General features: G+C 54.3%; 9 protein-coding genes across 9 annotated transcripts; 5 read left to right on the forward strand and 4 right to left on the reverse strand.

The window, feature by feature from the left end:
- Nucleotides 1-179: 179 nt before the first annotated feature.
- P170DRAFT_378537 (M50 family metallopeptidase) lies at nucleotides 180-1,265 on the reverse strand (the record flags this gene model as incomplete). Its single annotated transcript, XM_024845451.1, has 4 exons — nucleotides 180-515; nucleotides 563-607; nucleotides 662-1,024; nucleotides 1,080-1,265. The coding sequence occupies 4 exons, from the start codon at nucleotides 1,263-1,265 to the stop codon at nucleotides 306-308; spliced, it is 804 nt and encodes a 267-aa protein (XP_024707902.1). The 3' UTR covers nucleotides 180-305.
- A 938-nt stretch (nucleotides 1,266-2,203) lies between these two features.
- Nucleotides 2,204-3,575, reverse strand: P170DRAFT_107044 (YoaK family protein). The gene is made up of 2 exons (XM_024842299.1): nucleotides 2,968-3,575; nucleotides 2,204-2,913 (listed from the first exon to the last, which is right to left on the reverse strand). Exons 1-2 carry the CDS (start codon nucleotides 3,320-3,322, stop codon nucleotides 2,297-2,299), a joined length of 972 nt encoding a protein of 323 aa, XP_024707903.1. The 5' UTR covers nucleotides 3,323-3,575; the 3' UTR covers nucleotides 2,204-2,296.
- Nucleotides 3,576-7,231: 3,656 nt separating this feature from the next.
- Nucleotides 7,232-8,278, forward strand: P170DRAFT_423452 (uncharacterized protein; the record flags this gene model as incomplete). Its single annotated transcript, XM_024847508.1, has 4 exons — nucleotides 7,232-7,452; nucleotides 7,506-7,817; nucleotides 7,892-7,948; nucleotides 8,011-8,278. 4 exons carry the CDS (start codon nucleotides 7,232-7,234, stop codon nucleotides 8,276-8,278), a joined length of 858 nt encoding a protein of 285 aa, XP_024707904.1.
- A 449-nt stretch (nucleotides 8,279-8,727) lies between these two features.
- P170DRAFT_444556 (Zn(II)2Cys6 transcription factor) lies at nucleotides 8,728-10,943 on the forward strand (the record flags this gene model as incomplete). Its single annotated transcript, XM_024850641.1, has 4 exons — nucleotides 8,728-9,086; nucleotides 9,150-9,177; nucleotides 9,231-9,680; nucleotides 9,729-10,943. 4 exons carry the CDS (start codon nucleotides 8,728-8,730, stop codon nucleotides 10,941-10,943), a joined length of 2,052 nt encoding a protein of 683 aa, XP_024707905.1.
- Nucleotides 10,944-11,543: 600 nt separating this feature from the next.
- Nucleotides 11,544-13,463, forward strand: P170DRAFT_107212 (uncharacterized protein). The gene is made up of 3 exons (XM_024842302.1): nucleotides 11,544-11,692; nucleotides 11,771-12,301; nucleotides 12,359-13,463. The coding sequence occupies exons 1-3, from the start codon at nucleotides 11,610-11,612 to the stop codon at nucleotides 13,041-13,043; spliced, it is 1,299 nt and encodes a 432-aa protein (XP_024707906.1). The 5' UTR covers nucleotides 11,544-11,609; the 3' UTR covers nucleotides 13,044-13,463.
- Nucleotides 13,287-15,172, reverse strand: P170DRAFT_434317 (t-SNARE syntaxin). The gene is made up of 4 exons (XM_024848688.1): nucleotides 14,431-15,172; nucleotides 14,188-14,369; nucleotides 13,565-14,128; nucleotides 13,287-13,506 (listed from the first exon to the last, which is right to left on the reverse strand). The coding sequence occupies exons 1-4, from the start codon at nucleotides 14,687-14,689 to the stop codon at nucleotides 13,471-13,473; spliced, it is 1,041 nt and encodes a 346-aa protein (XP_024707907.1). The 5' UTR covers nucleotides 14,690-15,172; the 3' UTR covers nucleotides 13,287-13,470.
- A 265-nt stretch (nucleotides 15,173-15,437) lies between these two features.
- Nucleotides 15,438-18,275, forward strand: P170DRAFT_107093 (uncharacterized protein). The gene is made up of 2 exons (XM_024842301.1): nucleotides 15,438-15,578; nucleotides 15,644-18,275. The coding sequence occupies exons 1-2, from the start codon at nucleotides 15,535-15,537 to the stop codon at nucleotides 18,030-18,032; spliced, it is 2,433 nt and encodes an 810-aa protein (XP_024707908.1). The 5' UTR covers nucleotides 15,438-15,534; the 3' UTR covers nucleotides 18,033-18,275.
- Nucleotides 18,276-20,114: 1,839 nt separating this feature from the next.
- P170DRAFT_107061 (uncharacterized protein) lies at nucleotides 20,115-20,801 on the reverse strand. The gene has a single exon (XM_024842300.1). The coding sequence runs from the start codon at nucleotides 20,666-20,668 to the stop codon at nucleotides 20,201-20,203; it is 468 nt and encodes a 155-aa protein (XP_024707909.1). The 5' UTR covers nucleotides 20,669-20,801; the 3' UTR covers nucleotides 20,115-20,200.
- A 133-nt stretch (nucleotides 20,802-20,934) lies between these two features.
- P170DRAFT_349661 (transcription elongation factor DST1) lies at nucleotides 20,935-21,849 on the forward strand (the record flags this gene model as incomplete). The annotated part of the gene is made up of 1 exon (XM_024843754.1): nucleotides 20,935-21,849. The coding sequence occupies one exon, from the start codon at nucleotides 20,935-20,937 to the stop codon at nucleotides 21,847-21,849; it is 915 nt and encodes a 304-aa protein (XP_024707910.1).
- Between the last annotated feature and the right edge of the window lie 363 nt (nucleotides 21,850-22,212).

Raw genomic sequence — 22,212 nt, forward strand, 5'->3', positions numbered from 1 at the left:
GGTTGTAGTAAGGATGCGGGTCTCGATTCCGGCAGCCTATTTGGCGGGCGCCAAGACTGTATACCCCGTGATGCAGGTCAAAACATCAGAATGGAAAGTGCTACCAGCGGCCCTGGCATATTATTGTGAATGAATGACATTGTAACGAGTTCAAAATTAACATTCATTAGTCATATCTGCCCGCAGAATCCTGGTATAGAAACAATCATAAAATCCCATGCCATCACTCGAATACTTGCCGATCGTCGCAAAATCATTAACACATGCCCTTTACTCCTTCCTAAGCATAAATCGCTCTCTAGGCTCTAGCGAGTTGGGATAAAGTCCTGCGAGTCGTCTTGTTGTTGACTGAAGGACTGGTGGAATGCGGCAATTCCGGCGATGATCCCGATGGCCATGAACATGAGCGAAATCAGAGACCAAATAACACCCCAGCAGCGAGACGATCCACCGTATCTCTGAGCGAACTGGCTAGCATCCGAAGTATTCACTTTGCGAAGGATGAGATCGTCGCACTTCGAAAGTTAGTTGATGCGGACGATGCAAGACGGGTTGCACTTACGATATCCCAGACACTGTACAGGGCAGACATAACACCAATAAAAAGCTGAGAAAGGTGTTAGCTCGCCATAAACTACTCGGGAGGTCAGCAAGAACATACCACCACCCATCGCAGTGCCTCGCCATGCGCAATAAACCAGCATGCCACGAGCAGCCCGACCGCGAGAAGAACAGTGATGATGGTGAGCCAATCACGTCGAGCCCACCAGAGCGTGAGCAAGAAGCAGACGCCAAGGACAATACTGGCAACTTTGCTCGCGACGATATTAAAACCCGCGAAAATCAGCAGAGCCCCGATGATCGAGGATCCCAGATACCCAGCCGGGAGAGTGACGGCGCTGATGCCGCCCTGCATGTGCGTGACTCCGCCCTCATGGGGATCCAGGGAGATGGACTTGACGCGGCCCCCTGTGCAACATGCGGTGATGGCATGGCCGAACTCATGGAACGCAATGACCAGCATCTGTGGATAATTAGCCGACGCTCTTATCTGTAGCATTCCCAGTGCTTCAACTTACCTTGAACGGCCATAGCGACCACCGAACATAGGGCAGGTTCCATAGCAGCGCAATCACCACCACGTAGGCGGCCATTACCCCTAGCGTTACCGCCTGGGTGTGGTTGACGGACAGATCGCGCTTGGCGACGTGGGTGTCTGCTGCCTCTAGTGCTCGTTTGGCCAGCGACTCGTAGTAAGGCGCCATGGTGATATCCGTAGTTGATTCTGCAGAGACCGATCGGACGACAGGGCTGAGATCGAGGGATGGAGTTTTATTTATGTGTGGCTCACATGAGTTGATGCCTACGCGTTCCGCCAGACAATACTTGCCCGAAAGGGACTAGCGGATTGTTGCCAAGGGATATTTTTAGGCGTTCAGTACGTGGCTGGAGGCTAAGCCCCCGCGCGCCAATCACGCTGTTGCCCCGCCACAGCCCTACATGCCTGGGGTGTCATCTTCATGAAAAATGTGAGATCATATGTACATTTGATGTGGTGTTGGGATTGATCTGGGTTTCTCGCTTCCAGGGTTAGATATCTATAAATTATCTCAATCAATTTTTGGAATCTTCTCGACTAAGATAAGATGTAGAGATCCTAACGACTCATGTATTCCACGCACCGCACTGACAAAGAGAAAGTATAAAAAACAAAGGGAAGAAAAAGAGAAAACTCCCAACTTAAGCATGGTAAAACGAAAATGAGCCGGAACGAAATCTTGAGAAACGCTTGTTTTCGGTTACAATTTGCCAAAGTAGAGTTTACCTCGTGTCGAAGAGCTGTCTACACTCTACAGCATGGCTGATAGTCATCACAGATTGCTTAGACCAGGTGCTTTATAGTTTGTATCATCCTTGTTGCTAGTGATTGATCTGGCAAGATATATAATAAAATAAGATAGAAGAGAATCACAAAAGAAATGACAGGGACTGGGTATAGAAGTCATGAGAGCACTCGGCAAAAACCAAAACTCGGCGCTCAATGAAAGAAAAGAGAAAGAACGATACAACGAGGACAACACTCGCTGGAATCCGCAAGTCATCCATGACATCAAATATCGCACACGTTCATCATCAGAATCCAAGACAAATTCTCCAGGCCCGTCCTATGTATAGTAAAAGCCTGACGACCAATACTCCAACGCTGATTCATGCAGTCATCAAATCAAACACAAGTAAAGAACAAAAGAAAATAGAAGAAAATATGAAGAGGGTAGTAGATAAAGTTGAGACTCATTCACCCCTCGATGTCTTCTTTCCTCGCACGATCCCCCCTCCACACCACCCACCCAAGCGTAATCGCCAACTTCAACCCCATCGCTAGCCACAAACTCGCCGACATCTCGGTCACCTTAGACAAGCCACCCGCCGTCATGGCACCCAGGAACAGAGCCAAGAAGGCGCCGACCCGGCGGTTCCGCTTCGGGTTGGACCGCCAGCCACGGGAGGTGAGCTTCGGGTCGACGAGCAGATCACACAGCAGCGTCGTGAGCACGACGGTGGGGATCTCGTCGAAGGCGAGGATGCGGGAGGCGCAGATCTGGCCGCCCGCTTGGAAGGCGAGCAGCGAGATGGGCAGCACCTGCATCCATTCGATCGGGGAGCGAGGGTCTTCGGGCTTGGGGCTGACCACTTTGAGCTGGACGAGGATGGCGGCGGCGAGGATGCAGGCTGTTTGCACGCCGAAGGAGAGGATCAAGGTCGAGCGCCGGCGCGGGTTGATTAGCCGCGAGACGTGGATGAAGATGATGTTGCTGGCGATGAAGGTCGTCAGGGCGATGAGTGATTTGGCCCACAGGTAGGCTGGGTATGCGGGCTGCCCGGAGGCGCCGAGGGCAATGAAGACGGTGTTTCCTGCGTCGGGGATTAGTATGTTGAGGGGCTCGGTGTGGACGGAGAGATGAATACCTGTCTGCATGCTGGCGAAACTGCCCCATGCGTTGAAAGACAATCCGTCGACCAGGCCACTGACAAAGCCGCAGATGACCAGAATCACATCGGTATGTGCGGGATCAATCTCAGTGCGGAAGTGTCGGGAGAAGGTCGAAAGCAAGGTGGTATCATCATAGTAGATGCCTTGGTTGCCGGAGAGGGAAACGGTTGTGCTGCCTCCTACCGAATAGAAGCCGGTCGGGTCTTTCGATCCATCGTCCACACGGGACAGAGACGGATTGTGACCGGCCGGCATGTCCCAGTCGATGATCTGGTTACTGGGAGGCGCAGCCGGCTGTATGTCTTCGGAGGGAGTGGGAGGATGCCGCATGGTTTGCTTGAAGATGCACGTAAGATCGGATACTATGTTGCGAAGTATAGAGGTCCAATTGGGCCTTTGGATTCAAGAGACAGGATTCGTCTGAATGCTTGGGCAAGAGGGAAGATCTGCTCTGCTCGAGGACAGGGCTGCAGGTTTATATCACCGACCCAAACCATCCTCTCCACACCAAGGAACGATAGAAAGACATGCCAAGACGAATCCTGTCGCCATCAGCCCAACTATCACACCCGCGGCATGACGGGTCCTCCGTGGATGCGGTTCCTTATCAGGAGCATCCATGACGAACTCGTGCCTGGCGTTACACCGCCGGAAGATGCGTTTCAAATCCGTCCATGGCGAAATTGATATGCAGACGGGCACATGTCGACTAGGCGAAATGTTACGGTGAATGCAGGCATACCGACACCAGAAAGAAAAAGAAAAAACGGGAAAGAAAAGCAGATCGACACCGAACGAGGCAGTCGGGTACCCCTATTTCCGACGGTTCTGACGCATTCACCTCTCACATCTACCCGACTTTGGATTCATCGCAGAGATGCATCTTGGCAGCCGCTTGGCAGCGCCCATCGCAGCGTCACGGCGGCATGCGGTTTTCGTCGCCGGGATTCCCGCCCTCGGGTCCCGTAGGGGCAAGATCTCTCGATTCCAATCAGATCGAGGAGAACACGGAGGCTGACGATTCGGTATCACTATCTTGTCCGTCGATCCGTGGGGGAGAATGCCAAGCTTGTCTCTCAGGCATCCTCATTTCCGCGCTCTGGGGTTGGAGGTTTGGGATGTGCAATTGGGGAAATGGGGGGATTGCTGACCGATGGGAGTTCTTGGGACCTCGTCTTGGCGTGATGACGATTCCAGTTCGGTCGAGATCCTGAGATGAAGGCACCATGGAGGCATTGCTGGCGTCCGGAGCGGCTCCGTGGTGGAGTCTGGAGAGAGAAGATCCCTGGGGTGAAGCTGATCAACTCTGTTTGTCCCAGAACTCGGGACTTGAAACATCGTGGCGGACTTTCCGGCCAATCGCCCGTTGCTGGTGGTACAGTATCGGTCATGCAAAGCATTTAGGGTGAGTGCGTTGAAGATTCGTTTGCGTTTGCCCGAGATTCCGTTGTAGATTTTCGTCGATGTAGATAGATCCCATTCCCATGACATTTGGACTCGTCGTGGACGTTGGCCAGAAGCCAAGAGGATCGGCGCCAGGCAGGAGCCGAACCTCTAGGTTCTAACTAGTTATTAACTGCCTCCGTACTATTACGGAGTAGTGCCTTCACATCTGCCGGTAGAAGGAGTGGCCAAGGCATGATCGCCAGCGACTACGATGGTTCCTCCCTGGCACACAGTGGATGCCGATAACACAGCCTCAAGCTTGCCATGTGCCGTCACTCGTCGGTCTTTTATTGATTTTTGTTTTATTTCATTTATTTTATTGATCTATTTTTCTTCTCGTTTGCATTTCTTTTTCTTTGGATCCGCTCAGCCACGCTGGCCAGAATTCGAACTGCAGGGCTTGGCACCTCCTGGACGCGAAAAAAGAAAACGAGGTGTCATTTGAAGAGTTTTTTCGGCGGACCAGTGATAGCAGCGTTGGCGACCACGGTGGCTCTCGACAGCTTCACGGGTCTCGGAAAGACCGTCTAGATCGCGGAGTCCATCCCTGGTGGCTGTTGACGTAGAAAGAAGCACCACGGCCGCGTTTGTCGGGCTCTGTCCATGGGCTCCACCGCGATGGCGAGACGAGATAAGAGCCGCTTTTGCGCAGCAGGATGGCAAATCGTAATGACTGGGATATAATCATGGCTGATAAGGGACTGGACTGGACGCCTGCCAAGCAGATGGTACAGATCCCCACGCCAAAACATGACCAAACCGTGGTCCTCTTATCGCATTTTCGGCCTTCCAGTCACTCCAGTCAACTGTCTAGACCAAATCAAGGCTCCAGGACCCTCCTCGGCCAGGATCTTTGCGTCTGGTTGGTCTCTCTGCCGTTAGACTTCCATCCTGTCAGTAGGCAGTTACAGACTGGCTTGGCGAGAACCGTCCATGGAAACCGGTCCTGAAGCACACTCCAAGCCATTATCCCTGAAGGATTGCACTGAAGACAATCCTCTGCCCGTCCCCGCGGCACATCATTGGGCACACACACCGATCTGACTTCTCAACTCGCCCAAGATAGTAATGGGATATCAGATCCGCCACTCCCGTCCACGGATCCTGGTTGATGCTTGCTGCTGTGCGTCGCGCAGAGACGCTCTTCTCGCTAGTAACAGATCCCCGTCCACGCGTCTAGAGCATCCCGTCCGCCGTGCTGAATACTCTTTCCAGTTTCCAGGTCTAGGCAGTGGGGCATGGCGAACATGTTCCCCCCTTCCACTTGACTTGCGCGGGACAAAACGCCGGTTTCGGTGGATCACTTGGCAGCCCGAGTTTGCCTATTGGGCCTTGGAATCTGCGGATTGACTGAAGTAATCCCGGTTTGAAGGAATGTTGGTGTCATCCCGCACGTAAAGTCTTGGTATGATGCTGCGCATTCCGCTCATACCCGATATGGCTTTGTTTCAAACATCGTGGAATCCATTATTTGGAAGACTATTGTTGCGGAATCAAGGTTGATGCTTGTCCCGCGAGGAAAGCGCCCTTTGCTGCGCCAATGAACGATAAAGAGATTGTTCGCTGCCAGGAAACAAGAGGTCACGTTATATGAGCATTGGCTGCCGATGCCATCGCGCAACTCTTGTGTTTGATGGCCATTGGAGGCTAGAATACTTGGCGAAAACCATGGGAGCAATCGTTGAGCTTCGCTGGCGACGGTCTATCGTCTTGATGTATTTCAGACGGACCCGGGTTCGTTCTGGCACTTCTTGTCCTAGGCTACCTCGATTGTTTCGTTAGCTGCATGAAATGCCATTGGGCTGATATGTGATTGAGAAGATGGATCTTATTATAGAGTCTAGGCCATCTTGCGATGCAACGTGTCTTCCTTGATTTGAATGTTCCTCTGACAGGAATACGGAGTATAATGGGGGAAGTAGACCTGTTGACAAGGTTGCTGCAGACAGCAGTCTACTTTTAGTATCATCCAGGCATATAACATTGCAGGTGCACTCAGCAACGCGACCATGCAAGCGACAACTGCCAGGGTTTACCCTAAAGGAAGCGAGTATAGCACTTGACAACGCACAAGACCTCTCGCACATACATCATTATGTTTTCTTTTACTATCACAGAGCAGAACTGTTTCTTTGTTCCTATTTGCTGGATGTGACCCCGATTAATTCACAATATACGAATCTCCAGCTTGTCCTAGCAATCACATTACTGTCCTGTATTCACGAGGCATTCAACGGTGGACCAAACGTCTAGTTCCCCTCGGAGTGTACTATTTATAAGTTGTTTCTTTCATGTTGGCCAGAGATTGGGTGGCGTTTGTTTACCTGCCCCGCCCCCGCCTCGCCTGTATAGATGTGCCCATTTAGAAGTCATCTCACTCCCCCGTCACTTCAGTTATACTAATCCAGTCTATACAACTCATATACCATGTGCCTTTAGCTCTTACAAACATGATAGTATATCAGGATCATTCTATCACCCTCAGTAAATGGCCCAGCCACATCAAAGATACCCAAAGAGCGAAAGTAACGGTGAATATCGATGCCCATGATGACGTATCTCGCCCATACTATGATCTGAAATTCACGGAGCAGAAGTCTTGTAGTGACGGAAACGCAACTTTTGGCACAGACATTATCTGTCTCTCGCACATCTCCTTTCTTTCTCTCTCTTCCTTCAACCCCCATCCTTTTCCCTTCTCCCTTTCTTAACAAAACGTTGTATCCCCTTCAGGTGGAAAGCACACATAAAGACCTCATCCACTCCCAGCTTCTGGGTTTCTACTCAACCATTATGAGTGAACCTGAAGTGGGTGGCGCATATGGCAGAGACTTCCCCCTTGGCAGCCTCATGCACCAGAAGATCGGACAAGACATCGAGTGGGGTTTCTTCAGATATCTCTTCACTGGCATCCTCTGGGAGAAGCCCGACAACGGCTATGGCGAGCGCCAGGGCCTTATGAAAGCGCGCGACATCCTCCTCGGGAAAAATGTCTTTATCAACATTAGACTCCTGTGAGAGAACCTTGACATGGCTGATGCATTCGCGTGATAGAACTAACTCTCAGATGCAGCAAGAACTCTACCGTTGACCCTGAAGATGAGAAGGCTGTCCTTGAGAGAGAAGCTCTGATGGACCGTGCCAGCGATGCTTTCGATTACGAGGTGAACACCTTCAGAGAGCTGGTTGATACTGGCCGTACCCCTGTTGTCATCACCTCTGCAAAGATCAAACAGGATAAGTACTGGGAGAACCCCGAGGGATACCTGCATCTGTATGTGATGGAGGAGTATCCCCTGATGGGCCTCGATGATGCATTCGACTTCCTGACCGAGGCCGAAATCCCTGGTCTTGAGAATGAGCTCTATTCATTGATTGGGTATGTATCCTTTCCGGCTTGTGACGGCTTCATCCTGCTAAGCGATGTTTGATCAGTATTTTTTTCAAGTACAGACTTGCGTACTACGCAGTGGATTATGAATACAAGTATGATGCGGTGCGCAGGACTTTGTAAGTGGACCATGTCGACTTATACCCTGCTGAGATGTGAGGCACTGAGACCCTCTTCATAGACATGCCGTCGACATTCAGAACTTCCATACAATCCAGAACTTCGAAGACCTCAAGGCGGCGGAAAGTTTCTTCGGAGGAATTGTTCGGCACCTTCGTCGTGCGATTGGAATCAGAGCAATTCGTGCCCAGGAGGCCCGCACTCGGATGATCGCTTCCAACAGCATGTTCGAAGGCACCGTGGAGCACTGGGAGGACATCCGAGACGAATACCCTATCCCTATGGCTGGATTCAACACTGGCCAGCAGCCTATCTACCCCCAGCCTTGAACTCGGTCAGCTTGATTTTCAAATGGTTTCTTCGCATACTAGAGATTCTCGAACGGATGCGGGTGAGGACTGACTCGACTGTGAGCTGTAGATACTACGGCACTGTGTTGAGCAATGGGTGATGATGTGAAATCGGCAACTGTGGAAGCTTGAAACAACCTGTATTTCTTAGCATTCTGTCCCTAGTGGAATTCAAGACTTCCTTTCATCGGAATATTCCGAGGTTGGGGCCATCCTGCCTTCGTAGTTGCACAGCTCTTTTGTACCTGCTCTAGTTTCTCCGCTAACTCCGGCCAACCACCTCATCTCCACATTCTTCAACTTCCATCACAACAACCCATGCAGATTTCTCACCTTTCGCCAATCCATCCACGTGGCACACCCTAATCAAAAATGACAGCTTCCACCCGGCGACTAGTCTAGAAGTATTGCAATTAAATCTGCCCCAGATGGCAGATCTCTCCGGTCGCGCGACGCCTCGGCAAGGCCCGACGGACATCGAGAATCCGTCTAAAACGCCCTCCTGCGTTGCGTGCGCAACCAGAAAGGTCAAATGCGATCGCAACTATCCCTGCTCGACCTGCGTTAAACGCGGTTCTGAGTGTGTTTACCGGGCTCATCTCCCTTCGCGTCGTCGCAAACGGCCGCCCTCCGGCAGTGCGCATGACTTTGCTCGCCCGAGTCCCGCGTCGCGTCCTGCAGGGCCCGTGGTATCCCCCGTGCCTGTGCAAGATAGGACTTCGGCGATTTCGCGGGCTGAGCCCGGGGTGTTGATTGCAGGGGGCGGCAGGTCCGTCTACATGGATAAGTGAGCTCGCCCTTTAATCGTGCAGCATCGAGAATTGGACATAAATCGCTAACCGGGAGATAGTAATGTTTGGACGAGTGTTCGAAATGAGGTTTGATTGACCCTACTGCTTGGCTTCTATAAGAGTATTCTGACCATCCGAAGCTCCCCAGAGCAGAAGAAATGTCGGAGAATGACTCCATGTCCTCTTTCGAAGACGTACATGACGAAGTCTCCATGCTGTTGGACCCATCCCAGAAAAAAAGTCTAACCTCACTACATCCGAGCCCATTGCACATATTCAAGCTCTGGCAGACTTTCCTCCAGAATGTGAATCCGCTCATCAAACTTTTGCATACCCAGACCGCTCAGCAGCAGATACTCGAGGCCACTAGCGATTTGGCCGGGATATCAAAGGAGTTTGAGGCATTGATGTTCTGCATCTATTGTCTCGCTGTGGTATCCTTGAGCGACAAAGAAGTTCAAGATTCTTTTGGAGAGGAGAAAACAGTCCTCCTTGCGCGATACCGACGGGGTGCTCAGCTTGCGCTGGCGAAAGCAGGGGTCCTACGGACTTCGAGCATAGTGGTGCTGCAAGCTTTTCTACTATTTCTGGTATGTCTCACCTAGCGTTCCGGCGACACTATGCTCACATAGACAAAGCTTTCCATGCGTGCCTTTTCCGACTCCGACTCTGTCTGGTCTCTGTGTGGTGTGGCAGTGCGAATGGCCCAGCGGATCGGTCTCCACCGGGACGGCTCCCAACACGGTCTATCCGTATTCGACACCGAGATGCGACGTCGTTTGTGGCTCCAGCTAATAATCTTGGATGCTACCACTGCCCAGAGTTCCGGTATCACGTCGCAAACCTCTCTGATGAGGGCTGACGTGCGACGCCCCTCCAATGTGAACGACAGCGACCTGGACCCTCGCATGACGGAGAGCCCTCGCGAGCACGACGGCGCTACCGAGATGATATTCTGCCTGGTGCGGAATGAATTCGGAGAATGGCTGGAGCGCTGGTCCAAGGTGAACGTGTTTTCCAATGGGATTTGGGGGTTTCTGAGCTCGCCTTCGCTTTCGCTCGCGACAAAGGACGAAGCGATCAATGAGCTCAGCGGCGCGCTGGAGTCCAAATTTCTCCAGGATTGCGATAGGTCCATACCGTTGCATCTTATTACATCTATTGTGATCCAAACCATCATTTGCCACATGAGACTCGCGGCACATCATCCTCGTCAGTATAGCAGCGGAGAGAGCATCGACCAGAAGGAGCGAGACTACATGTTTTCCATCTGCCTGCAGATGGTGGAGAATTCTGTCGCGGCGCAAACAAGTACCGTCATTCAGCGATACGCATGGCATGTAGAAAACCATGTTCCGTGGGATGCCTGTATACACATGCTATACGAACTGGGACATCGCGTAAACGACCAGGAAACCGGAAGAGCCTGGCGCCTCCTCGACGAGATATACCGCCACCACTACTGGCAGATGAAGAACCGACCGAAAAATCCGCTCTATATTGCAATGCGAAGACTCCTTGTGAAGGCTTGGAATGCAAATACCGAGGAGCGCGCTCGCCAGAACAAGCCATTGTTACCCCGTCCGTGGATTATCTCGACGCTGTCTGTAGGGACGAAGGCACAAGAAGCAGCTCATGAATCAGGGATCGCGACTTCTCAGTCAACCACTGCCGCACCAGAAGTGGTTCAGGGGAGCCAACCAGCCCCCGAAGTGCCATTGGAGGTGCCATTGGATGTCAGTCAGGAGGTTGACTTCGGGGGCGACATGGACGATCTTGAACTCAGCCCAATGAATTGGGAAGAGTGGGACGATCTGCTGCGGCAGTTTACCAATAGCGAGGCTTTGGGGTAGGGAAAAACGAAATCCCAGATCAACTGGACACATCAAAATTGTGCCTGTTCCAGACTTTCTGCGCCGTATGGAGTAACTGCTGCCTCCAGCTGTGGGCCGGCGGGCTGTCAGAGCCAAGCAACTCCTTTCATGAAAACCTGCAAGCGTTCAATAGCACGGCGTCTTTATAGATCGGGATGTGTCCAGCGTCGCCCCTATCGACGTCATTCGTGGAACAGGGCCGGTTTCTTGATTCTTCTCCGCATTATCAAGAATCCAGATGGGCAATTTAATTTCGAGGATTGACATGCGATGATGTCCGCCGTTCCTGGGCGAGGCCTCAGCCTTAAGCTCCATCGCACGCGACTCCATCGTTGGGCCGATTCCCACGGTCAGGCTGTTTCAGTCTGATTAGCCAATCCACAATTGCGCCCCAAAGGGCTGTGATTCGGTCTGACGGCTCCAGGATTTGGTTCTATTCTCGTTTTCTCGTATCACGCACCATCTTCCGCAGAACCAACGAATTTCCCAGCCCTCAGCCTTAAGGCAACCAACCAAAGTCTTCCTCAGCCACCGTCCGATTTATATAAACTCTCGCTGTTAAGGCCGCCGGCGTTCGTTCTTTATGGCTCGCCTGCCTCCTTTTAAGTCTGTCAGCAATCGCCATGTCGGCGAGACATTCAAACCATGAGTCCTCCCGTCGTTCATCGCTTCCGCCATATTATTCATAGAGCCCGAAGTTCGGTTTCGCGCCAGCGAAAGCCAACAATGTACGTTTCCCCGTCAATCTCATTCTCTCATTCTTTTTTTTTTTTTTTTTTTTTTTCCTCGCTGCTAACGCTCCTCAGAACCTCTCCCCAGCGCAATGATCCCCTCTGGAAACGACTGCCGACCAGCGTTCTGGTCCAGATCCTCGCGGAATGCGATCTCTTCGACATCTACTCGCTCATCCTGACCTGTCGCCTGCTCCATCGGCGCATCTATCGCAATGAATCCGCCATCGCCCAGGAATATCTGCGTCGTCGCAGACGCCAACTCCAGTTCTCCGAGGACCTGGAATACGACGAATTGATCGATTCGCCCGGCGACGATCTCTCCTTCATCTCGGTCCTCTTCCCTCCTCCGCCACCGCAATACTCCGGCATCGACAACGGCATGCGAGACGATCTCCCCGAGTACACTCTCGGATACCTCGCGGACCTCACGCGGTGCTGGACAACTTGCATCCGACTCTCCTACTACCTCGCCGAGTACGTCGTTCGCCATCATCTACAGACCGACGCGCTCGCTCAACCGCTCTGGTCCTCCTCTAAAACCCAGAAGGAAGTGGTCTACAGTCGGGCGGTCGGACTTCTCCAAGCCCGTCTCCTTTACCCCATGTACGTCATCAATCAACTCCAAACCCCCTAACCCCAAACTAATAATGTCGAATACAGGGCCTACCTGGTCTTCTTCCTCGAAACCAACGCCACAGCCCTCGACTCCAACCAGCCCCTCTCGCAACAATCCATCCTCCAAGCTCCCCCCTTCACTAACACTTCCATCCTCCTCTCCACCCACCACTGCATGCACCTCCTCTGCACCTCCGTCCAGCGCCTCATGGCCCCCGAAATCCCCCACACCTCCACAGAGAATTGGCTCGGCCTGCTCCTCACCACCTCCACGCTCGAGCGCCTCATGGACTTCTTCGTCGCCGCCGCGGCCGACTCCTCCCCCTCCGCCATCGCCACCACCACCACCCCTGCAAAACGAAAGCCCTCCTCCTCGTCCCTCTCCACACGCTCCAGCCCCTCGTCCTCCCCGCCCTTGTCCTCTCTCTCCTCGTCCTCGTCCACCTGGACCCGTCGGCGCGAGTTCATGTGGAAGATGCGGGCCGATCTAGGCGAGTTTCTAGCCCTGGCGGGGACGCGGGGCGCGCGGTTTAGCTTTGCCTGTGGCGGTTCAGGTTCTGGGAATGGGGATTACCCGTTGCCGAGTCTCGGGGGGATATGGTTCGAGGCGGCGCAGAGGGAGATTTGTCGGCGCGGTGCGATTCCACATTTCTGTGATGAGGTGCCGGTGTTGCATGGCTCGGCGGTCGTTTTGGGGTGTGAGTTTTGTGATGATGGCTCGTTTTTGTGATTTTCTCCCTTCTCCATTTCAAGTGGAGATGGGTGATGGATGGTTGTTTGATTTGGGTCGTTATGGTTCGATCTATTTACGTATATATACCCTATGCTAGCTAGCTATTTACTGTGTTTATTTGTATTTTAAGCGGAGGCAACCTGTAAAATTGAAGAGGATAAGAAAAACGAGTAATCTATAAAAGAAGCGAAAAAAGAAATCACATATTTACTTCACAATCCTTACCCAGGAATAAGGTACCGTAACAACTAAACTGAACATGAGAAGGCAGAAAAGAAACTCTAGCCACGCCAAAAGCATAAAAGTGAGAACGACAGGCAATGCTGTAAGCGTGGTATGCATGATTCATCAAGCACAGCGTGACGAATGCGTGCCAATATTAATACATCATTAGGGGTAGCAAAAAGAAGAAGAAAGGGTGTTTCTATCCAGAGATCAACACCCAGAGAAGGAAGAAAATCTGGTTCGAGTCAGTTATCGGTGCTTATAGTAATGATTGGGGGATCATGGAGACATACCATCAAAACTCCAAACATTTTGGCAACCAACCACCGGTTGCCCGATACTCGCACCCAGTATTTCATTAACTCACGCTGCGCTCCCTGCACGTTGTCGACCACATCTTCGGTGTTGGCGTCTATCCGCTGGATCATCTCCGATTGCTCGCTGACCATCTGCGCCAATTGACCGAAGATCCCACCGAGTTCGTTGATGGTGCGTTCGATGGCATCGATTGCTTCCCCTCGCGCCTGGATGTACGAGTTACTCGACTGCGCCTCCTCCATCACCAGCAGCTGCTGGTCCGAGTGCATGGACGGACGACCCAGCGGCGACGGGTTCGACGGCTCCAGGGTCAAGAGATCAGACGCGCCGCCCGGCTGCGGCGTTCGTCGTCCCGAGGGGTTGTACAGCGGAGAATCCGACCGCTGCGTGTCCAGTGCGGACTGCGACTTCGAGGACACGGAGGAGACGAAGTTCTCGGTTCGCGAGCGCGACGCTTGGATGTTCTTGGTGCGGACCTCCAGCACTTCTTTGAAGTTGGCGCCTACATCGGCCAGCTTGCCCTGCAGCATCACCACGACCTGTTACCGAACATGTTAGCCACCTGCGTTGACCGGGTCCTTCTGCTCAGCCCACATACGTTATCATTGTGTTCTCCCTCCTGGTCCGCCTTCGACCGACCAGCCTTGGGATGTTGCGCGAGCGTAAGCGCCTGCAGTCCCGCGATATGCTGGTTCAGCGCTGCCAGGTCTTGTTTAATCACGTAGGTCAATTCCGAAATCTCGACGGGCTTGTCGTCGAAGAGGGTCTTTCGCTTCGCCACTGCACGGGAAATACGTTAGCTGCCAGCCCGATAGATAACGACATCAGTCTATCGACTCACGCTCTGCCAGTCTCTGCAATTTCGCCGTAGTCGCCGTAATCCCGCGCCCGATTTCAGCGGCCTTCCTGGCGAACTCCGACCGCGATCGCTTGCCGCCCGGGGCATTTCCGTCCTCGTACCCGTTGGCTTGTCGTCGCTGGGTCTCCGACAGCAGGTTCTGTCGCTGCGATCCCACCTTCGACGACGCCATGCGTTTCTGGGCCTGGCCCAGAATGGCGTGGAACTCGCCCGTGCGATCTTGGATGGACGGGCCGGTCATTGTGTTTGCTCAGCACGGTCGCAAAAAGGATGTGGAGGAATGTTGGTTCGTAGTCGGTGACCAATATGGGCGGCCAATCAACGAGACAGACAGCGTGCCAGGTATTCAATAGTTATGCGGTTATGCTCCGTCTGGGGATCGATCTAATCGATAAGGAGGCAAAGCAGCTGCGACGTGTCCGGTTGTCGAGGGGCGAACAGAATCGAGAGCACAAGGAAGAGAGGAGAGGGTGAACGAGTGGCGCCAAGGTCAGTGGGATGGGAGAAATTAGAACGATGAGATCAACAGCGGCATGTCATATCAGAGAAAAGAGCAAAAAGGCTGGAAACGTAATGGTCGGACGACTCTCTGTCCGGGGGAATTCGCTGCCCGCCGAAACAGGCAGACAGGCCGGCCCACGTGACAGACCCGCCACCGCCCCAGCCACAGCCTCCAGGCAGTCGCAATACTTTCAGGGGAGGAACTCTATTGCTCTTATTCAAGGAACTGCTCCTGGTTCATTGACTTCTGCGCAAGACTCCCTCCAGCGTCCTCCGAGCAGGGTTTTCTCCCAATCACACCCCCGACACGTCACGACCCCCGGCCCTTTGCCGTGGCTGAGCCGGTGCTGTTCTTCCACCGCGCCCTGTCCACCCACGTCATCTCTGTGAAACACTGCTGATTCCCTCCTGCGCGCGCCATTACGACGCTCGACTTGTTCGGAATCTCTCTCCTCTGGAGCAATTAATCCTCCCTTGTCATTCTTTCTCTACATCTCCTCTTGGCAGTTTCATATGCCGATCCGTATCTGACACCTCCGTTCCTGTTGATGATCCCACGCTCTTCCCACCCAGTCCGTTGCACCCATGGCTCGCCCATTCAACCCCTATGAGCCCGAGCTCAACAAGCTGTACGTATAACACCCACACTCCATGGGAACTCCCTCAGAACCTCCCCCGCTGATAAACCCGTTAGCTCGAATACTAGCAGCCCGATGTCGCCCTATCCACGTGGCGACAGCGAAACCCCCCTTTCCTTCAAGACCAATGTCAATCGATCAAAGACCAAGCGTTGGGTAGAAGCCAAGAAGTACTCCTACGATGGCAACGACTGGGGCGACGATGAATACGGCGAGTATGACGACGACGAGGACGAGATTCCCCCGCTTCCGCAGTCGACGCATATGAACCAGAGCACCCCGGATATCTCAGGGGGTCTTTCCAGAGACCGCGACCGCACGCAGCATTCGCTACCTTCGATGGACCGATCACGGTCGATGGACCAAGTCGCAACGCTAGGTGTTGACGAGGCCGGCGACAGCAGCCGCAGTCGCTCGGCCGATCGGACTGTCCCGATTGTTCGCCCCGCCGAGATCTATAACCGCATTCGAGGAAACACGGCTGGACGAGCACAGGCTCCGGAGTCTGGTCTGGCGACCGGCGATTCAGCCGGTGTGGGTCCGTCGCAGACAGATTCCGTGCCACAGGGCTCTCTGCCAGGAATAGATACTTATGGCGATCACCAGGCCCACCAGTCGTTGGATCCAGGAACGCAATCAGGCAATGACACCCCTGTCGGTGGTCTACCAGATGTCCAACACTCTAGCTTTGGTACGACATTTATGGGTGATTCTGACCCCAGGGCCCCGACGGACGGTACGAGCCAACCCCAACAAGAACACCAGCTGCATCACAACCCGTCTCTTGGGTTCCGGTCTGTCGTGCATCAGGCATTCGATGTCCCAGAGACACCGACCACCACTATTGAGAGTGTTGGGAGGTCAAACAGTGATAGCACGTCGGTGATCAGCCCGATTATCGGTCAGCGTACTATGAGTGACAATAGGACGCCAACCATCAACGAAGAGCCCGAAAATACAACACCACCCAGGGGGTTCAAACCTGGCCACCGCCGAGACTTGAGCATCCCCAGTCCTGGCAACAGCCCATCCAGGAAGCCCGCGATCACCAACAACGACGCAACTCCACCATCCGCCCTGGCCGAAATGTCCCACAACATCCACGAGGCGCTTCGGTCCCCTTCGCCAACCTCGCCAGAGCAGACTCGGGACGAGCAAGGAATGCCGGCGCCGCTCAAGCTCAGCAACAGCTCGACCCCGGTTCCCAGTGAGGCCGCTGCTATCCCGGTCATCGTGCCGTCCATGAGCACCGACAATTCGCCGCAAGATACGGAGAATGACCGGCTCCGGAAGGAGATTATCCGCTCACTGAGTCGCGAGAACACCCCGTCTGATGAACCGGAGCCGCACGAGAGTTCTCGACCGCAGACAAGCCGACAAGAGAGTCTCATTCCCAGCGAGTACGAACGGTACTGGAACGAAAATCCGAATACTAGTCCCGAGGAGCAAAAAACCGCCCCTCCGCCTGTTGCTGCCGCAAACCCCTCGCAAGACTACTTTAGCCCTCAGCAGCCGTCTGCAGCCACACCGGGTGCGCGGGAGCCGGGGCCGGATGGAGAGCATTCCCTACAACGGAAGTTCTCGTGGGAATCATCCTCATCCTCGAGCGACATCGTCCATCCCGCGGTCTTGCAGAGCATCTCTCCAGAGCCGATGCCCGGGCAGTTTCCTGGAGCTTCCGAGGTCAGCAGTCTGCCTGACGCGCCTCCAGCGACCCGTGAGGTCGACCACTCCGATCGTGAGGATCAGCAACCGCAATCGCCACCGCAACGAACTCCAGAGAAACCCAGGCTGTCAATCATCACCCCGACCTTGCCTGACAACCGCAGTATCACCTCCGATCGTCAACTGCCCGAAGTGGTTGATGCTGAAACGGTGGGAGGCCCCACGCACATGGAGGATGAGTATCAGGCTCCAGCTGAGCCTCCGGTGTCCTTTCCACCACCTCGGACGTCGTCGTCCGGGCCAACTCCATTGGGATTCCGCGAGATCATGGGCAAGCCGACCTCCGACGAACGGGTGCAGGCATTCAACGAAACCCGCGAGCAGTTCAGCACCATCGATACGGGGCTGAGCCACTGGATCCAGGTCACCGTGCACGCTCATCCCGAGCACACGGACGTGGTGGATCAAAGCTTTAAGCTGACGACGGGCGAACCCAAGCTCGCTGGCTCCCGCGGCAAGTTCCCCAAGCTGCCTTCCCTGGGTACTTTCGCAACGAGCGGTAGTCACCAGGACCCGTCGCCCTCAGGATCGGGTCACGTCCGGCGACCGTCGGCGCCGCTGGGGGCGATGATGAACAAGCAGCAGGTCGAGCAGCGCGGCAAAGACCTGTTGCACACGGCGGGCGTGCTGGGCGGACAGGCCGGAAAGACGGCCAAGAGTCTGTTTGCCAAGGGGCGCAGTAAATTCAAGGGCGGAGGAGGCGACAAGGTAGAGCCTTAAAATCTCTTACGGTGGTTGATGATCGGTTTCGAGTATATACGTGATGTGTTTTTCCTGTCTCTGCTTCGGTGTTTTTGTCTGATGTGCTTGGGTTGTTTGTCCTCATGTTTATTGATACCACGACTGTGACTGTGACTGTAATTGAACATATTGTGCATGTTGTTTCTTTTCCTTTCTTTACTTTCTTTACTTTCTTTACTTTCTTTACTTTCGGAATGCGACATGATTCTCACGGGTCTCTCTCTCTCTGTCTCTGGGTCTGTCTAATGGCATGCTGTTTGTAGGGCTTCCAGTCATTCCGGGGGATTCGACGCAATCTACGACTGTCGGAGATACACCTGTGGCCAGACATAGACGTAGCCGCCCTGAGCGAAGACCAGGGCCCCGGCCATGGGGAATCTCAGCCCCTGAAAGGGCGACAATATCGTCAGATCCGACGCAAACCCCTGGCAGCGCCATCATCCTTGCCAGCGATCGCCAAGAACCCCGCGACTTTGCGCCGCAAACCCGCCGCGACCACAAAGAACCGTCGCTCGTCCGTCTCGTCGTTGGACGACGAAGAGAAGGAGCCTGACGCTCCCCCTTCGCTCTTTCGCCGTCCCAATCGGTCCTCCTTGTCCCTGCCGCTTGGCCGCTTCGCCCCCTGCAGGTTGGTCGCCGATCGAGACCGCGAGCCTCGTCCTTCTTCCTGCTCTCGCCCGTCGTCTCTCCCACGCCTGCAGTTGACAATGCCCAAAGAAAGAAACCCCCTCGTGAGTGGGCCATTTCTTTGCTGCTCTTACGGACTACGACTAATTCTCTAGGGCCGTCTGTTCGGACGGCACAAGCCTGATCGTCCCCAGTCGATGGAGCATCTGCCGACGTCGACTCCCCACACTCGAGATCTACTGGGGAGAGATGATCATCTCAACGTCCCCCGTCCCCGTAGCTTCCAGGGCCAACCGCCGCCGCCGGATGGTTATTTCGCGCCAGATGCCGTCTCGCTAAATCACGATGGGGGCTGTGGTCCTGTGTCTCCTCCGGCGGCTTTCCACAGCCCCCCTCTGGCCCAGGGATACCCTTATTCTCACTCTCACTCGCAGTCCGGCTCGCACTCCCACTCTCGCTCATACTCCCATTCGAACCCTCATATCCACCGTCTCAGCAACAGCATCAGCTTCACCAGCAACAATAGCTCCCAGGTCTCCCTCCAACCGTCCCTCTACCGCTGCATGACGCCCCAGCTTCCACCGGACAACGGTATCGCTCCACCCTCGCGCCCCCAAAGCTCTCTCTCCCGCGGACGCAGCCCCAGCCCGGCACGCAGCTACGCGCAAGACTTGCACCTGCGCTCTCGCAGTCCCAAGGCTTTTGCTCCGCGTCCGCAGGAAAGAGTCATACCGCGGACCGATCCCAACGACCCCGCATACCATCTGGGAACGTTCCGATCGAATCCACGCACCAGTCGCATCGGCGATCAGGAGCGACCATGGAAGCTGAGTATTCCGGGGATGGAAGGCGACGGCGGTGACGGGGAGAGGGACGCGGAGGACGGGACCTTGCTCTGGTTGCAGGCGCAGGGACAGGCGCACATAAAAGCCGAGCGCGAGCTGGAGACGAGGGCGCTCAACAGGAGCATTAGCAGGGACAGTCAGGATATGAAACCCCTTCCCCTGTCGACGAGTAGACCCGATGCCGGCAACGGCAAACTCCCCTCCTATGAAGATGTCGCGCGCCATCCACCGCCCCGGTCGTTCTCGTCCGGGGACGAAAAACCTACCTCTGCTTATGCGCCCGGGGCCGCGTCCGCGGACGAATTCGAGAACGGAGATCGAGGACGAGAAAGGAGCGGGTGTCACCCCACACGCGGCCAAGCTCGAGTCCTCAATCGAACAGATATGCCGGTCGAGTTGCCGGTGAGAGCGGAGAACGAGTCCAACGAGGAGATCATCATGTCGAGTACGGCGTATCCGGGGCAGGAATGGAGGCCGCTGGGATTAGGAGAATGGGAGTATTAATTTTTGTTCGACTTCATGACGTGCATGACGGTAAGATCGGGGGTATCACGAAGCAATTCCTGGAGACGGAGTGGAAATGAAAAGGTCTGGACTGGGTTCATTTGGGCTTATATAGTGATGTTTAGCGATTTGGATTTGCGCCCGTGAGGCGATAATGAATGCGAGATGAGTTCAGCAGAAGCGGACGAGCGTGGAGACCTTAAAAAGAGGGCACGCCGCCCATTCCCGAACAGGCAACTCGGTCTTGGCGCGGAGAGGAAGAATCGCAGTTCGTCGTCTGTCTCTCTCCGCCATCTTCCTCTCTCCATCCCCCTCCTCCGCCACCTCCGTCTGTCGTCGTGATCCTTCGCTCTTGCTGAGTCTCGAGTCCTCAGTGTCCCTTTTTATCCCTATCAGACCCGCCCGTACCATCTCCCGCGCGTTGGTTGCTCTCAAAGTCCTATAGGAAGTGAGTGCGCGCTCCCCTCCTTCCCTGCGTTCTGCCCACCATCCATCTCTTTCATTAGCTGTGACTCTTCCCGGGGAGGTCTTATCGGGAATATGCGTTGCGCAATGCCCGATGATGCTCTGGATTCGCACTCGAGAATCTATATACGTGGTCGAGGATATACACGTGCTTCCGCAGAGACCCATGCGCATAGAACTGGCAGCTATTCCTGGGATCGTGGATCTGTCTCTGGTACCTGTCTAGCTAAGTGCTTGTCGATGCGCTTATTTGTGTCTTCGAGGTGTTGGAACTGTGGAATCCTATTGCCATGCGCTTTGTTGCAGATCTCTTTATGCATCACTCGGTATATTCTTTGCGCTAACCATGACGTCTCTTTCTTTCTTCTACAGGCGCTCTCGCAGCCTCTCCCGTCCAATCGTTCAATAACCTCGCAACTCCGACCTCCCACCGTATCACTATGGCTATGGACGCAAAGGAAATCGAACTCAAGGCCAAGGCCTTGACGAAGGCGGCCACCTCGAACGAGCCCGCATCCAGCATCGTCTCGCTGCTCAAGGAACTGCAGAAGGGTGTGAAAGCGACCGAGGATCTGCTGCGCTCCACCCGCGTGGGTATCATCGTCAACAAGTTCAAGCAGCACAAGTCGCCCGAAGTCGCCCGTCTATCCAGCGAGATCGTCTCCAAGTGGCGCAACGAAGTCAACAAGCAGAAGGCCGGGGCGTCGCCGGGCGCCAGCCAGCGGTCGAGCGGATCGCCACGCCCAACGCCGAACGGAACCGCCTCACCGGCCGCCTCGACGCCAACCGACAAGAAGTCCAAGCTGTCCGTGCCGCCGGAGCGCCGCTCGTGGAAGGCCGACGGGGTGGAGGTCAACCAGACGGGGAGCAAGATCCGGGACAGCTGCATCGGTCTGGTCTACGACGGCCTGGCGCTGAACTCGACGGAGCCGCCGCGCGCCGTCCTGTCCAAGGCGGTGGCCGTCGAGGCGGCGGCGCACGGGGCTTTCGGCCCGGAGACCAAGGAGCAGTACCGCACCAAGATTCGCAGCCTCTTCCAGAACCTGAAGAACAAATCCAACCCGACACTGCGGGTGCGAGTGCTCAGCAGCGAGGTGACACCCGAGCACTTCGTCAAGATGACCCACGACGAGCTCCGGTCGGACGAGCAGCGCGAGAAGGACCGCCGGATCCAGAAGGAGAACATGGACAAGGCGATGGTGGCGCAGGCCGAACGCAGCATCAGTACCAGCTTGCAGTGCGGAAAGTGCGGACAGCGCAAGGTCACATACACGGAGGCACAGACGCGCAGTGCTGATGAACCGATGACGTTGTTCTGCACATGTCTGAACTGCGGAAAGTCATGGCGGCAGTGATTTCTCTCTCTTTCTCTCTTTCTTTCCATTCTAAAATGTTGGTCATTCGCTGACTTCACCCTTTTCCCATCCACCTTTTTCCCTCCATATCTTTTTTTTTCTCATACTATGTGTTATCCTATCATCAATGTTGTCAAATTATTATTGCTCTGGCATGGAGTTTCATGGATTTGCTCAAAAGAGGAATTCTCCTTTTTTTCATCAATCTTGCTCGGGGTGTGGGTTTGAGCTTGATTGAGATTGTCGTTTTTTCTATCTACCATTTACCATCTACCGTTTCCCATTCTATCGATTTAGTGCGTTTCTTTGGTTGCTAGGAAGTAGATAGATTTGAGGTTAGTGCGAAGATATCTTTTTTCTTAG

This window comes from Aspergillus steynii, assembly GCF_002849105.1.
Source record: "Aspergillus steynii IBT 23096 chromosome Unknown P170scaffold_2, whole genome shotgun sequence".
Classification (NCBI taxonomy): Eukaryota; Fungi; Ascomycota; class Eurotiomycetes; order Eurotiales; family Aspergillaceae; genus Aspergillus; species Aspergillus steynii.